This window comes from Pristis pectinata, chromosome 37, assembly GCF_009764475.1.
Source record: "Pristis pectinata isolate sPriPec2 chromosome 37, sPriPec2.1.pri, whole genome shotgun sequence".
Classification (NCBI taxonomy): domain Eukaryota; kingdom Metazoa; phylum Chordata; class Chondrichthyes; order Rhinopristiformes; family Pristidae; genus Pristis; species Pristis pectinata.
Genome location: NC_067440.1, coordinates 11,638,437 through 11,653,416, shown reverse-complemented (window position 1 = coordinate 11,653,416; position 14,980 = coordinate 11,638,437). Strand labels below are relative to the sequence as shown.

At 48.2% G+C, this 14,980-nt stretch overlaps 2 protein-coding genes across 2 annotated transcripts; both read left to right on the top strand.

Moving 5' to 3' along the window:
- The first annotated feature begins 1,610 nt into the window (after positions 1–1,610).
- LOC127586639 (transmembrane protein 217-like) lies at positions 1,611–3,972 on the top strand. Its single transcript, XM_052044754.1, has 2 exons — positions 1,611–1,691; positions 3,595–3,972. The coding sequence occupies exons 1-2, from the start codon at positions 1,611–1,613 to the stop codon at positions 3,970–3,972; spliced, it is 459 nt and encodes a 152-aa protein (XP_051900714.1).
- A 6,321-nt stretch (positions 3,973–10,293) lies between these two features.
- On the top strand, positions 10,294–10,890 carry LOC127586638 (transmembrane protein 217-like). Its single transcript, XM_052044753.1, has one exon. The coding sequence runs from the start codon at positions 10,294–10,296 to the stop codon at positions 10,888–10,890; it is 597 nt and encodes a 198-aa protein (XP_051900713.1).
- The last annotated feature ends 4,090 nt before the right edge of the window (positions 10,891–14,980 follow it).

Genomic DNA, 14,980 nt, shown 5'->3' with positions numbered 1-14,980 from the left:
TCCCATCCCGTTGCCCGGGAGACGACGGTTGGTTTCCCGCGCCCAGTGACCGTTGGGCACTTGCGCGCGGTGGCAATTCAAAATGGGGCGGGGCCTGGTCTCCACGGCGACCGGGCCGGCAAATTCAAATGACATCACAGCGCAGGGCGGAAAGTGGAGGGGGGGGCTTGGTTTCCATAGCGATACGGACGGCGCCGGGTCAGGTGAAAGGCGGCGGGATGGGATGTTGAGGGGAAAGTCTGAGGGAGAAAAATGAGGAGGGCTGGGGGATTGGGGGCGGGGATTGGGGGCGGGGGCTGGGGGATTGGGGGCGGGGATTGGGGGATTGGGGGCGGGGATTGGGGCGGGGGCTGGGGGATTGGGGGCGGGGATTGGGGGATTGGGGGCGGGGATTGGGGGCGGGGGCTGGGGGATTGGGGGCGGGGATTGGGGGATTGGGGGCGGGGATTGGGGCGGGGGCTGGGGGATTGGGGGCGGGGATTGGGGGATTGGGGGCGGGGATTGGGGGATTGGGGGATTGGGGCGGGGGCTGGGGGATTGGGGATGGGGATTAGGGCAGGGGATGGGAATTGGGGCAGGGGATTGGGATGGGGGCTGGGGCGGGATTGGGGCAGGGGATGGGGATTGGGGATGGGGATTAGGGCAGGGGACGGGGATTGGGACAGGGGATGGGGGCAGGGGATTGGGGCAGGGGATGGGGATTGGGGCAGGGGATTGGGGATTGGGGCAGGGGATGGGGATTGGGGATTGGGGCAGGGGATTGGGGATGGGGATTAGGGCAGGGGACGGGGATTGGGGCAGGGGATGGGGGCAGGGGATTGGGGCAGGGGATGGGGATTGGGGCAGGGGATGGGGATTGGGGATGGGGATTAGGGCAGGGGATGGGGATTGGGGCAGGGGATGGGGATTAGGGCAGGGGATGGGGATTGGGGATGCGAATTGGTGCAGGGAGGCAGTACTACAGGCACATACTCCCGGAGACGAGGCTGCAGTATTACACCCAGGCTTTCCCACCAGCTCTTCAACCCTCTGGCGAGTTTGCGTTTTAGGTCAAACACTCACGATCTGCATCTCCCTGTTGCCAGTCACTTCCCAACTCCCCTCCCACAGACAGTCCTCGGCCTCCTCCACTGCCAGGAGAATTCGAAGCGCAAACTGGAGGAACAGCACCTCATTTTCTGTCTAAAGTGAGGGAGGGACAGAATATTGGGTGTCAGGAAGGGATGGGGAATGTTGGAGGAGGGAGAGAAGGAGGAAGTATTGAGGGTAGGAGGAATATTGGGAGATGAGAAGTGGTGGAGGAATATTTTGGAGTGGGATGGGAGGGGTGAATATTGTGGGCCAGGGAGAGGGAATATTAACTAGGAGAGAGCAGGAGAGAAGGGAGAGTGTTGAGGGTGGGAAAAATGCGAGGGAGTAAACTGGAGGCAAGTTAGGGGGAAGTATTGGCAGCCAGAGTGGCAGGAAACTTTGGGGTGTGGATTGAATGTGTCCGATTTTGAGGTGGGAATATTGGTGCCAGGGAATAAGGGGCAAGTATTGGTGGGGGCAGAGGGGCTGTGGAACAATATGGAAAAAAGGGATGCTGCAATTTTGGGAGCGAAGGGAGGATGGAATATCATGGATGGTCTGGTATAGAGGAGGATATTGTCGGGATATTAGGACAGAAACTAGTGGATTTTGGTGGGAAGGTAAGGGACATGTAGAATGGGGAGGGGTATATCGAGGGACTAAATCGGCCTACATGCTGACCTTTTCACCCATCTACACTAATCCCATTTGGCTGCATTAAGACCATATCCTTCTTTGCCTTGCCTAGTCAAGTGTCCATCTGATTGTCTCTTAAACATAGTGATTGCGTTTGATTCCACCACCTCCTCTGGCAGTGTGTTCCAGAAATCAACAGCTCTCTGTTTGTATATACAGTATAAAAGAAAACTCAGGTCTTCTTTAAAACTCCTACCTCTCACCTTAATGTTATGTCCTCTTGTTCTTGATGGCTGGAGGTTGTGGATCATTGGGCCAAATCCCCTGAGCCTGGATGTACATTTGGTGCATTAACCTGCAGGGCATGGAACTTTAATTGATGGCGTCATTTTGAACTCTGTTATATTGGGAATGTACCTTCTTAAAAAAGAAAGGTAGTTTTATAGCAGAGGGACTATTGGGGACTGCTGCATAATCTGGTAGAGAAGGGAGTTGTTCCATTAGCAGAACCAGGGGAACAAATTTAGAATTTTGGTTAGAACTTTGATTAGTCATTGAGTATAGGAGTTGGGAAGTTATGCCCACCTATCATTGCTCTGCTTTTCCCTCCTATATATTGGGCTCCTCCTTTTCCTATCTTCAGTCCTGAAGAAGGGCCCTGACCCGAAACGTTGACCACCTGCTTTTCTCCACGGATGCTCCCTGGCCTGCTGAGTTCCTCCAGCATCATCGTGTTTTTCAGTTGGGAAGTTATGTTGCAGTTATATAAGATGTTGGTGAGGCCACACTTAGGAGTATTGTAAACAGTTTTGGTCACCCCGTTATTAAACTAGAAAGAGCGCAGAAAAGATTTCCCAGGATGTTGCCTGAACTCGGGGGCCTGAGTTACAAGGAGAGGTTGTGTAGACTAGGACTTCATTCCCTGGAACGTAGGAGGGGTGACCTGATGGTGGGGCATGGACAGGATGAAAGCACATTGTCTTTTTCACAGGAAGTGGGTGCTAAAAACGAGAGAACATAGGTTTAAGATCAGAGGTGTGAGATTTAAAAGGGACATCAGGGGCAACTTCTGCACACACATGGTCCATATTTGGAATGAGCTGCCAGAAATAGTGGTTGAGATGGGCACATTAGCAACATTTAAAAGCCATCTAGATAAGTACATGGATGGGAGAGGTTTGGAGGGCCATGGACCAAACACAGGCAGATGGGACTAGCTCGCTGGGCAACACAGTTGGCATTGATGAGTTGGGCCGAAGGGCCTGTTTCCATGCTCTATGACTCTATAATCACAAGGGGGAGGGGGTTGATGTGCAACTTGCTGCATACAGTGGTAGCTTAAAATGAATCAGCGCCTGAAAAAGAAAGCTGGACAGACACTTATGAGGGAACAATTTGCAGGCTATTTGGGAAATGGGGAACAGAACCAATGGGATTGCTGTACCAGGAACCAGCATAGGCTTGATGGGCTGAATCACCTACTTTCATTCAGCATCTATGTTTTTGATCACTTTAAGGACCTCTATCTATTCAGAAGAGACGGTTCTGTCTTTGGTGCTCCCACAAAGAGCACAGTCCTTCTTGATAGCCAACCCAAGCATGCCCATAGATAGAATACTACCTGATCGTTTTTTATCGCATTCCAATTACTTTAACATTAGGCAGTTTTGATGCTTTTCAAAAAGGGTTACAAAGTTTGGGTTAAGTTATACTTGCTCCAAATTAGGTGAAGCCTGGGGAAGAGCAGCTATGTGTGATTCCAACATTCATTGTAAAATCTGTTGCAATGACCTATTTGCCATACTTCCCATTCGACCTGGCTTCAGAAGAAGCCTCTTCTTGGACGGCTGAAGAACACCTGGAAAGCAAAATGATGAACATTTGCAGAGCTTGGACCATATTAAAAAACTGTTGGGTGGTAACATTTGTGGATTGAGTGCTAAAGAGGGAACATTTGTGGCTGGACTGTTCACGTTGACTACATTAATCTTGCATATGATCTTTGAAGTAGCCATGTTTGTTATTACAAGTTGTGGACAAACTGCACCGATTCCGAGGTTGAAAAGAAAGCTGATTTGTAACTATGTCGTATCAACAGGCCTTATTAGTGCGGGCATCATTGCTGTTTTTAACCTGTTTCTGTCTGTCTGGAAGGAGATACTCTGGGGAGTAGGAGGCTACATCATTTGGATCTTCTTGTACGAGATTGGACAGATTTGCCTCCTCACGAGTATTCTAAATTTCCAGAAGCCATGCATGCTATGAAATGGTTTGGTTTATCCTTGCACATAATGATGCAGAACTACTGGCTATTTTTCTTGATCAGGCATACGATAGAGCTGTATAAAATCAGCAAAAGGGCAGAGGACCCATCAAATCTCAAGCAGCAAGTCCCACCAAAGCTCAAGTTTGGAAAGGGGATGTGATGGGGATGAGCCAGCAGGTGACAAAGAACTCTGCATTTCTGCCAATCAGCATGGGTTCTTATAGCAGCTGCCCCAAAGACACTGACAACACCAGGACAGCTTTATTCAGCTGACACACTATGAGCAGCTCATCAAATGTACAGGAATTTAATTCACGCTGGATTACTGGGATGGCGTTACCCATGCTGGTGTTCGCCCTCAACCCTGAATGACTGTAGAAAATTTATTTCTATTTGCGCCTAGGGTACTGCTTTTTCTATGTTTTTAGGAATGCGTTCCTGGCAGGATTATCCCCAAACTTCACCCTGCAAAGGGATCATTAACACTGTATGCAGGCAATTGAAAGAGAGAATGCTGGAGATATTTAGCAGCTTGGGCAGCATGTGTGGGGAAAGAATCTGAGGTAACTTCTGATTTCAGGTTATTGACTTAAAATGTTTCTCCACATACCTGACCTGCTGGGCATCTTAAGCATTTTGAAGGCTAGGGAGTGGGTTCAATATTGTGGATTGACAGGGAGAATGGGAGCATTGGGAGCAAGGGAGAGGGGAATGGGGACTTTTGGGTGTAGGAGGAAGGGTATTTGGGGCACAGGGAATGGGGTTAATATTAGAGGATGGAGTATTGGGTGGAAGAGATTCAGAATTGGAGGATAGGAGGGAACTGATATTGCAGTTGTTGAGGGAATGGGCTATGAGTGTTAAGGGAAATTTGAATACGTTAGTGTGGGAGAAAGGAAATTGGGGGCAAAGGGAGGAATTGTGGAGGTAGTGGGGTTGTTCAATGACGGGGTAGGAAGGGAGGGGGCAACATTAGAGGGGAAAGAGGGTGCTGGGTAAATGCAAGGAGTTGCCAGAGGAAGGTGTACAGGTGGGTACAATCCCCACGTTCAAAAGGCATTTAGACAGGCACATGGATAGGAAAGGTTTGGAGGGATATGGGCCAAACGCAGGCAAATAGGACTAGCTCAGAGAGACATCTGAGTCAGGCCGAGGGGCCTGTTTCTGTGCTGTATTGCTGTATGACTCTAGGGAATATTGGTGCGGTGGGAGGGAGTGGGGAAAATTGGGGGCATGGAATGAGGAAGTGGGGAACATTGGAGGGGCAGGGAGGTGGTAATATTGGGTGTAAGAAAAGAAGGGAAAATGTTGGATGGCAGGAGTGGAAATATACAAAGGGGTGGGGTGGGGAAAGGGAATAGTAGGGAGCAAAGTGTGAGGGAGGACTATTGCAACGGAGAACATTGTAGGCAGACAGGTGAATATTATGGCATGATGGTAAATTATGGGACGGGAATATTGTATGGAGGAGAGGAAGGGTCTAAGAGTGGGGGAATATTGGGCAGGGATTGTGTGGAATATTGGGCACAAAAAGGGAGGATATTATAAAAGGAGAGGGAAATATTGGGTGGTAGAGATTGGGAACAGTGTGGGTGTGGATAATGGAGGGGATTGTTGGTCAGAGAGAAGGAAATATTGTAGAGAAAGGAGAAAACATTGAGTAGGGGTGAGAATGGGAAAATATTGGTGGCAAGGAGGGTCTCAATGAAGGGCATGTTGGAGTGGGGAATATTAGGAGAGGGGAGAGGGATATTGAGCAGATAGGGAGGGAGGGCAGAATATTGTGCACAGGGAGGAGGGAATATTGGGAAGCAGGGAGGGATGAGGAGTATTGTGGCTGTGGAGGGAATGGGGTCTGCGGCAGCGGGGAATATTGAGAGCCACTGAGAGTGAGATGGAGGAAACTGGGGGCTAAGGAAGAAGACTGTATGGAATTATTGGATGTGGAGGAACAGACAATGTTGGGAGAAGGTACATAGAGCATAGAACAGTACAGCACAGGAACAGGCCCCACGAGGTTGTGCCAAACTAACTAAGCTAAAGATGCCTAATTACACTAATCGCCCCCTGCCTGCACATAGTCCATCTCCCTCCATTCTCTGCACATTCACGTGCCTATCTAAGAGCCTCTTAAACACCTCTATCGTATCTGTCTCCACCGGCAACCCTGGCAGCACATTCCAGGCACCCATCACTCTGTAAAACAACTTGCCCCGCACATCTCCTTTGAACTTACCCCCCTCACCTTAAATGCATGTCCTCTGGTATTTTGACCCTGGGAAAAAGATACCAGCTGTCTATTTCTGCCTCTCATAATTTTATAAACTTCATATAAGGGAGTGGTTAATAAGAGGTGGTAAACTGGTCAGAATATTGGTGTGGAGGGAGGCGATGAATAAAATAGTGTGCAAGGAAGGATGGAGTGGGGTACATTGAGGCAGAGAAGGATTGAGGAATAACGGAGGGCAGGAGGAAGTGAGAGGGAAAGGAGGGAGACAGGGTACAATTATAACTTTTGAAAGACACTTGGACAGGCACATGGAGAGGAATGGTTTAGAACGATAATGACCAAACGCAGGCAAATGGGTAGGCAACTTGGTCAGCATGGAGGAGTTGGGCCAAAGGGCCTGTTTCCATGCAGTATAACTCTATGTAAAAGGGGGTCAGGGGGATGGAGGAATTTATGTTGGAAGAAATATTCAGTGACTGAGAGAATAGGGGTATGAAAGGGGTTGTATTGGGGCAGAGATGTTCGGGGAAATATTAGGGATGGAGGGCATAATATTAAGGCCTAATGGGGACAGGGAGGGATGTGGGAATATTGGGGATGGGGTGGGAATATTGGGGATGGGGAAGGAATGGACTGCGAAGCAGCAGGGAATATTGAGGGCCACTGAGGCTAAAGGAGGAGGCTGCATGAAGGCTCATTAAATATTGGGTGTGGAGGAGGTTCAGGCAATATTGGGGGGGTGGGGGTAGGTGGGTAATGGATAACAGGCAAGCTGGTGGGAATATTGGGAGTGAAATGGGGAAAATTGTAGGCATTAAAAGATGGAGTGGGGGCTATTGGGATGAGGGAGGGATGGAGAATATGGAGACAGGAAGAGCGAGTTGGAAAATGTTTTTTGAGGGATGGAGTGGGGAATAAGGAGGGTGGGTGATGAATTTTGGGTGTAGGGAGTGTGGGAATGATATTGGGAGGTGAGGATGGGATAGAGGAAAATGAGGGAGTTGGGTGAGGCAAATGTTGGGGTCAGGGGTAGGGAATATTAGGGGGCAGGAGGGAAGGGGGAATATTGAGGGTGGGAAGGGTATGAGGGAGGAAAATGGAGCAAAGGTGGGGAATATTGGTGGCAGAAGGGGGGTATGGACAGGAGGCAATTTGGGAGGTGGGAATATTGGGGGCCAGGGAAGGGCAAATATTTGGCACACTGGAGCATTCAGGACTGGAGGCACCTTGGGAGATCAAATGTAAGGAGACAGTACACTGTTAGTGGCAAGACCCTTAACAGTGTTGATGAGCAGAGGGATCTTGGGGACCAAGTTCATAGCCCCCTGAACGTGGCTACACAGGTTGATAGGGTGGTAAAGGTGGCTTATGGTTATAAAGCTGCAGCATAACTTCCTGACTCTTGAACTCAATGCCTTCATTAGTCGAGGCACTGAGTTCAAGAGTCAGGAAGTTATGCTGCAGCTTTATAAAACTCTAGTTAGGCCGCATCTGGAGTATTGCATTCAGTTCTGTTCTCCCCATTATAGGAAGGATGTTGAGGCTTTGGAGAGGGTGCAGAAGAGGTTTACCAAGATGCTGCCTGGACTAGAGGGCATGTGCTATGAGGATAGATTGGACAAACTTGGGTTGTTCTCCCTGGAGCGGCAGAGGCTGAGAGGAGACCTGATAGATTATGAGAGGCCTAGATAGAGTCATAGACAGCCAGTGTCTTTTCCTCAGCATTGAAGTGTTTAATACCGGAGGGCATGCATTTAAGGTGAGAGGGGGCAAGTTCAAAGGAGATGTGTGGGGCAAGTTTTTTACACAGAGTGGTGGGTGCCTGGAATGCACTGCCTGGGGTGGTGGTGGAGGCAAATATGATAGGGGCGTTCAAGAAGCTCTTAGGTAGGCACATGAATGTGCAGGAAATGGTAGGATATGGACATTGTGTAGGCAAAGGGATTAGTTGGGCATTTTATTACTAATGTAATTGGTTCGGCACAACATTGTGGGCCCAAGCGCCTATTCCTGTGCTGTACTGTTACGTGTTCTATGTTGACTCTAAGATCCTGATGTACACTAGGTGCATTAACCTGTAGGGCTTGGAGCTGGAGGATTTCTTTTAAGCAACCATCGCATTTATGGATCAAAATTTTGGAACTTGTTATTAGTGGGAACATACCTTGTACAGAAAGAGGCAGTTTTATAAGTGGGAATAAAATTGGTCAGCATGGGTGAGTTGGGCCAAAGGGCTTGTTTTCGTGCAGTGTATCTCTATGAGGAAGAGAGTCAGGATGGATGAAGTGTGGAACTTGTACATACAGAAAGAGACAATTTTACAACAGTGGGAATATTGGGGACTCTGACATGACAGCTTTAGATGGAGAGAGGGGAGCCATTTCTATTGGCTAAACCAACAGGAAACAAATGAAAGACATTAGTCCAAACTGAAAGGGGTGATATAAAACTTGCAGAATGTAGGGGTGGTTTTAAATGAATCAGTGCCTTCATGTATTAAATGAATGTTGTTAGTGTACCTGTCTCAACCACTTCCTCTGGCAGCTCATTCCATATACGGACCACTCTCTGGATGAAAAAGTTGCCCCTCGGGTTCCCATTAAATCTCTCCCCTCTCACCCTAAACCTATGTCCTCTAGTTCTTGATTTCCCCAAGCCTTGGGGAAAGACTGTGTGCATTCACCCTATCTATGCTCCTCATGATTTTATACACTGCTATAAGATTACCCCACAGTCTCCTACGCTCCAATGAATAAAGTCCCAGACTGCTCAACCTCTCTTCATAACTCAGTCCCTCGAGTCCTGGCAACATCCTTATAAATCTCCTCTGCACTCTTTCCAGCTTAATGCCATCTTTCCTATAGCAGGGTGACCAAAACTGAACATAATGTCCCAAATGCAACCTCACTGACATCCTGTACAACTGCAACATAACCTCCCAATTTCTATACTCAGTACCCTGACTGATGAAGGCCAATGTGCCAAGAGCCTTCTTCACCACCCTGTCTACCTGTGATGCCGTGTTCAGAGAACCTCTTCCGTCTACTGTGCTTCCTCAAAGAGCATAATCTTCCTGGTATCCATTCAATTAGCCATCCATGGAAGCTGTCCTTGCCATCAAATTACCTGATTATTTTGCATCACACAAAGTAGCAGGTCAGGCAGCATCTGTGGAGGGAAATGCACAGTCGACGCTTCAGGTAGAGACCCTTCACCAGGACTGGAAAGAGAGAAGTTTGATAGGCAATATAAAAAAGGTTGGGGGTGGGGGGGAAGGGGTGGATCAAGAGCTGATGGGTGATAGGTGGATCCAGGTGAGGGGGGTGTGGAGTGGAATGATGGAAGAAGCTGAGAGGGTGGAAGTAACAAAGGATTGAAGAAGATGGAACCTGATAGGAGAGGACAGTGGGACATGGAAGGGGGTGAGGAGGGGAACTGGTGGGAGGAATGTGTGGGTGATGGACGGATTGAGAGGGCAGGGGAAGGGAAAGTGATGGGGGCCGGTGGGATAAGGGGGGAAAAGAAGGGACGGAGATAAGATATGGTTATTAGACACGTGTACATCGAAACACACAGTGAAATGCATCTTTTGCGTAGAGTGTTCTGGGGCAGCCCGCAGGTGTCGCCACGCTTCCAGCGCCAACATAGCACGCCCAAAGAGGGGAGTGGTTACCGGAAATTAGAGAAATCGATGTTCGTGCCGTCAGGTTGTAGACCACCAAGCTGATTAGAGGTGCTGTTCCTCTAATCTGCGTCTGGCCTCAACTTGGCAGTAGAGGAAGCCGAGTTGGTGTGGGAATGGGAAGTGGAATTAAAATGGCTGGCCACTGGGAGATTCTGGTTGTTGTTCTAATTCCAATAACTTCAACATCCCTTTAAAGTAACTTGATATTGTTGCCTTCCGTGAAGGGTTGGGGTTAAATTAGACTTGCTCCAAATTAGACGAAGCCTGGGATGGAACGGATCTCAACGATACCAACATTTGTTGTATAATCTGTTGCAGTGACCTATTTGTCATGCTCCTCGTTGCACCTGGCCTCAGAAGAAGCCTCTTAATCCTCGGAAGGTTGTAGAGCACCAGAAGAGCAAAATGATAAACATTCGCACCTTTTGGACCGGAATCAAAAGACTGTTGGGTGGTACGATTTGTGGACTGAGTGCTAAAGAGGGAACAATTGTGGCCGGAATGTTCACGCTGATTACATCAACCTTGCACATCATCTTTGAATCCGGCAATTTACGCTTTTACAACACGGTGGTGAACCTCACAAGTTCAGAGGCTGTAAACAGTGCATTTTTTAAGACTCTTGATTTGTACTGTTACATGTCAATAGGCCTCATTAGTGCAGGCATCATTGCAGTTTTTGTCCTGTTCTTGTCTGTCTGGAAGGAGCTTTTCTGGGGAGTAGGAGGCTACATCATATGGATCTTCTTGTACGAGATTGCACATATTTCCCTCCTTGTTCTCTCTTTGCCTAACAGCGCATATTTTCCAAAAAGCATGTATGCCCTGGAATGTACTGGGCTGGTCTTGCGTATATTAATGCAGACCTACTGGCTTTTTTTCTTGACCAGGCACATGATGGAGCTGTACAGATTCAACAGAAGGGCCGAGGACCCATCAAAAAGTAAGAAGAAAGTCCCACCAAAACTCAAGTTTGGAACAGTTGTGGAGATGGGGGTGTGAAGGGGATGAGCTGGCAGGTGACAAGATGCCCTTTGCATTTCTGCCAACCAGCACAAACTTTTTGTTAACAGTCGTTTCATCCCGGGACTATCTCATTCAGTTGACATGCTATGGGCAGTTTATCAAATATACAGGGATTTAATCTGTGCTGGTACAGTACATTGGGATGCCTGTTACCTGTGGTGTCTGCCCTCAACTCTGACAGCTATAGAAAAAAATAAACGTTTTTTTCTCTGCAGGTCCCACTTTTCCGATGTTATTAGGGCATTCCCAAACTTCACCCTGCAGGGAACTCCTTAATACAAAACACAGGCATTAGGAGCAGAGGATGCTGGAAATATTTAGCAGCTCAGGCAGCATGTGTGGAAAAATGAATGGAGCTATCTGTTTCCAGGTAAAGTCGTTGACCTGAAATGTTTCTCCAAGTTGCTACTTGACCTGCTGAGCATTTTGGAGGCTAGACCGGCTCATCAAATGTGTGAAAGGATGGAGAAGGGGAATATTTTGGGCAGAGAGGGGGAAACATCGGGCACGGGTAGGGAGTGGAAGGGGAAGTATGGGATGGAAGACGTGGGAATGTGGGTGATAAATGGAGAGCAATGGGGACTGGGGAGGACATGGGTTGTGAAGGAACAGGGAGTACTCAGTGCCAGGGAGAGTGGGACGGTCAAAATTGGGAACAAAGTCAGGAATTTTGGGGCTAGAGGGGGGTATCAATTGTGGGTATGGAGTTACAGGCAATATTGGAGGTAGGCAGCCAGGGCAACATAAAGGGGGCAAGGTGGTGGGAATATTGATGTGTTTGGTGGGAGTGGGGCAAGTTATGGGATGATGGGTGGTGTGAGGAATATGGGGGGAGGGATGATTATGGCATAGGGACACATTGGAGGGCAGAGTGGGGGGGGGAGATATTGGGGACAGGAATGGAATGCATTGGGTAGGGAGGGGAAATTATATGGACAGGGAGGTAGGATGGGGGCAGGAAAAAGGGAATATTTGGGCAGTTATTGGGAATAATGGGCAAAGGAAGTGGGAATATTGGGGGCAGGGAAATTCTGAGCGAGGGGGAATATTGGAGTGGGTGATGTGATTATTGGATCATAGAGGGATGGAACTGGGAATACTGGGAGGAGGGAGAGCGATGTTGGGTGATGTGGAAGAAAATTGGACAGGGAGGGGCAGGAGGAATATTGGAGGAAAGGGATGTAGGGATATTGAGGCTGGGTAGGGAATCGGCAGTGAGGCAGCAGTGAATATTGAGGGCTAGTGACAGTCGGATGGAGGAAGGGATAAGGAAGGAGAATGGGCAGGGGCTCACGGGGGGGGTTAAATATTGTCTGTGGAGATGTAGATAATATTGGGGGTAGGCGGGGTGGGGGGCCAATGTTAGGGGAGCAAGTCACTGGAAGAACTCGGCTAATCAAGCAGCATCTGTGGAAGGAGACATCAGTCAACGTTTTGGGTTAGCGACCTTTCCTCAGATCTGGGGGGAGATTATTCCTAACTGTAAATGCTCCGCTCCCCCAAGTTGAGGAAGGGTCACTGACTGGTTCCTCTTTCCACAGATGCTGCCTCACTGGCTGAGTTCTTCCAGTGTTGCTGTTTTTCTGTCCGATTCCAGCATCGGCCATTTTATTTATTTTTCAGGGCGGTAGAATATTGGGAGATGGGGAGGAACTGAGGAATATTGGGGAGTGTCGTGATAGGGGCAAACATTGGGTCCAGGAAGAGGGATTATTAATTAGGAGGGAAGGGTGAATATTGGGATGGGGGGAGAAGGGAGAATGTTGAGGGTTGTGAGGGAGGAAATTGGAGGAAAGTTAGGGAAGTATTGGAGACAATCAAATGTTAGGGGTATGGAGTGAAGTGGGAAGGGAGGGGACTGGAAAGGAGGTGAGGCCAGGGAGGGAGGGGCATATATTAGGAGGCAACAAGAAAGACTGCAGATGCTGGAAATCTGGAGCAACTCACAAAAAGTGCTGAAGGAACTCATTGGGTCGGGCAGCATCTATGGAGGGAAGTGAACAGTCAACGTTTCAGACTGAGATCCTTCATCAGGACTGGAAAGAAAGAGGGCAGAAACCAGAATGAAAGGCTGCCCCCACCTACCTACCTTCCCCCCCTCACCTGGATTTGCCTCTCACCTGCCATCTCATGCTCCTCCCCCTACCCCCACCCTTTCATTCTGGTTTCTGCCCTCTTCCTTTCCAGTCCTGATGAAGGGTCTCAGTCTGAAACGTCGACTGTTCATTTCCCTCCATAGATGCTGCCCGACCTGAGTTCCTCCATTTTATTTTGTGTGTTGCTCCAAATATTAGGGGGCTTGTTCAACAATGAATATTGGAGGTGGGTGGAATGGGGAGGAATATTGGGGGCAATATTCAGACAGAGAGGGGCTGGGTTTTGGTCAGAGGGCAGGGAAATATTGTGGGGGAGCATTGGGGGATGGAATGGTGGGGAGGGTTAGTGACTGGGAGGATATTGGGGCAAAAACCCTGAACACGCTTAAGATGGGCCTGAATGTACACTTGGTGCATGAAACACGTGGAAATGAGAGCAGGACTGGGCAACCTGACCCCTTGAGCCTGCTCCAGATATTCAACATGATGATGTTGGATCCGCTCCAGGGTTCAACCCCTAATTCTATGCCAGTTCCCCACCGCCCTGAATTCCCCAACTGCTCGTGATAGGACAACGCTTTCCTCCCACAAATTAAGGAATCTCTTTTGGACTGCCTCCAACATTAGTATATCCCTTAATAAGTTATTAGTATATCCCAAATAAGTCACCTATAATCTCTCAAGGGGACCAAAACTGTACACAGTACTCTGGGTGTAGCCTCACCAGTTCCTGGTACAATTGTAACAATGCCTTTCTATTTCGAAAATCCAACTCGCTTGAAATAAAGGCCGACTTGCCTTCCTAACTACTTGCTGCACTTGCCTGCTAATGTTTTGTGATTTGTGGTCAAAAGCATTCAGATCTTTCTGTACCGTTGGTAATAGTTGCCTCTTGATTCCCCACCAACATACACAAGCTCACACTTTCCCACATTAAATTCCATTTGCCAAGTTTTCACCCACCTACTCAGTCTATCGGTATCCTGTTGCAGAGTCCAAATACCCTCATTGCGACATGCACTCCCACCTATTTTAGTGGCATTGGCAAACTTGGATTCCTTAAACTGTGCTTCCTCCTCCAGGTTAATAATATAAATAGTGGGTGATTGAGAGCCAAGAAATCCTCCTGGGACACTCCACGAGTGACATCCTTACAGCCTGACGAAGACTCATTTATACCGGCTCTCTGTCTTCCATGTCTTCAGTTCATGCTCACACACATCCCCCCAATGCCATGAGCTCAGAACCTTCTGTGGCATCTTGTCAAATGTGTTCTGGAAATCCAAAACCACTAAGCCCTTGGGTTCCCCTCTATCGACTCTGCTTGTTACATCCTTGAAGAACTCTAGCAAATCTGTCAAACGTGATATACCTTTCAAACCGCGTTGACTTAGTTTGCTTGCATTGAGCTCTTCTAAATGACCAACTATTTCTTCCTTGATTATACACTCCAGCATCTTGCCAACAACAGCTATTAAGCTATCAGGCCTAGTTTTCTGCAGTCCTTTGTTTCTCCAGGCCTAGTTTTCTAAACTAGGCTAAAAGTTAAAAGTCTAAGCTAAAAGTTTTCCGTTTTTTGTCTCTCTTTGAATAACAAGCAATGTTTGTGGTTTTCCAACCTGTGGTAGCCTCCTGGAATTCAGTGAGTTTTGAAAAAAACTTCAGCTGATGTCTCCTCCATCTCTGCAGCTGCTTCCTTTAAATCCTTTGAAAGCAGGTCATCTGATCTTTGTGACTTACCTGCCCTCAGTCCCATTAACTGATCCAATACTTTTGTCCCTCATAATGGGGATTGCTACAAGTTCTAACATGCTATTTTGAACTAGCCCATCTGTTATCTTTGGGATATTTGGGGTATTCTTCACTGTGAACACTGACACAAAGTATTGGTTTGCCTCATCTGTTGTTTCTTTCTTTGTCATTATCCACTCCACTTTTTCATGTTCCAAGGCTCCCACACCTACCCTAGC

Bases quoted from the DNA above. Each gene is read 5' to 3' on its own strand.
- LOC127586639 (XM_052044754.1), top strand. From the start codon at position 1,611: ATGGAATATCATGGATGGTCTGGTATAGAGGAGGATATTGTCGGGATA. The intron at 1,692-3,594 runs GTAAGGGACATG...GAACATTTGCAG, and splicing joins TAGTGGATTTTGGTGGGAAG to AGCTTGGACCATATTAAAAA.
- LOC127586638 (XM_052044753.1), top strand. From the start codon at position 10,294: ATGATAAACATTCGCACCTTTTGGACCGGAATCAAAAGACTGTTGGGT.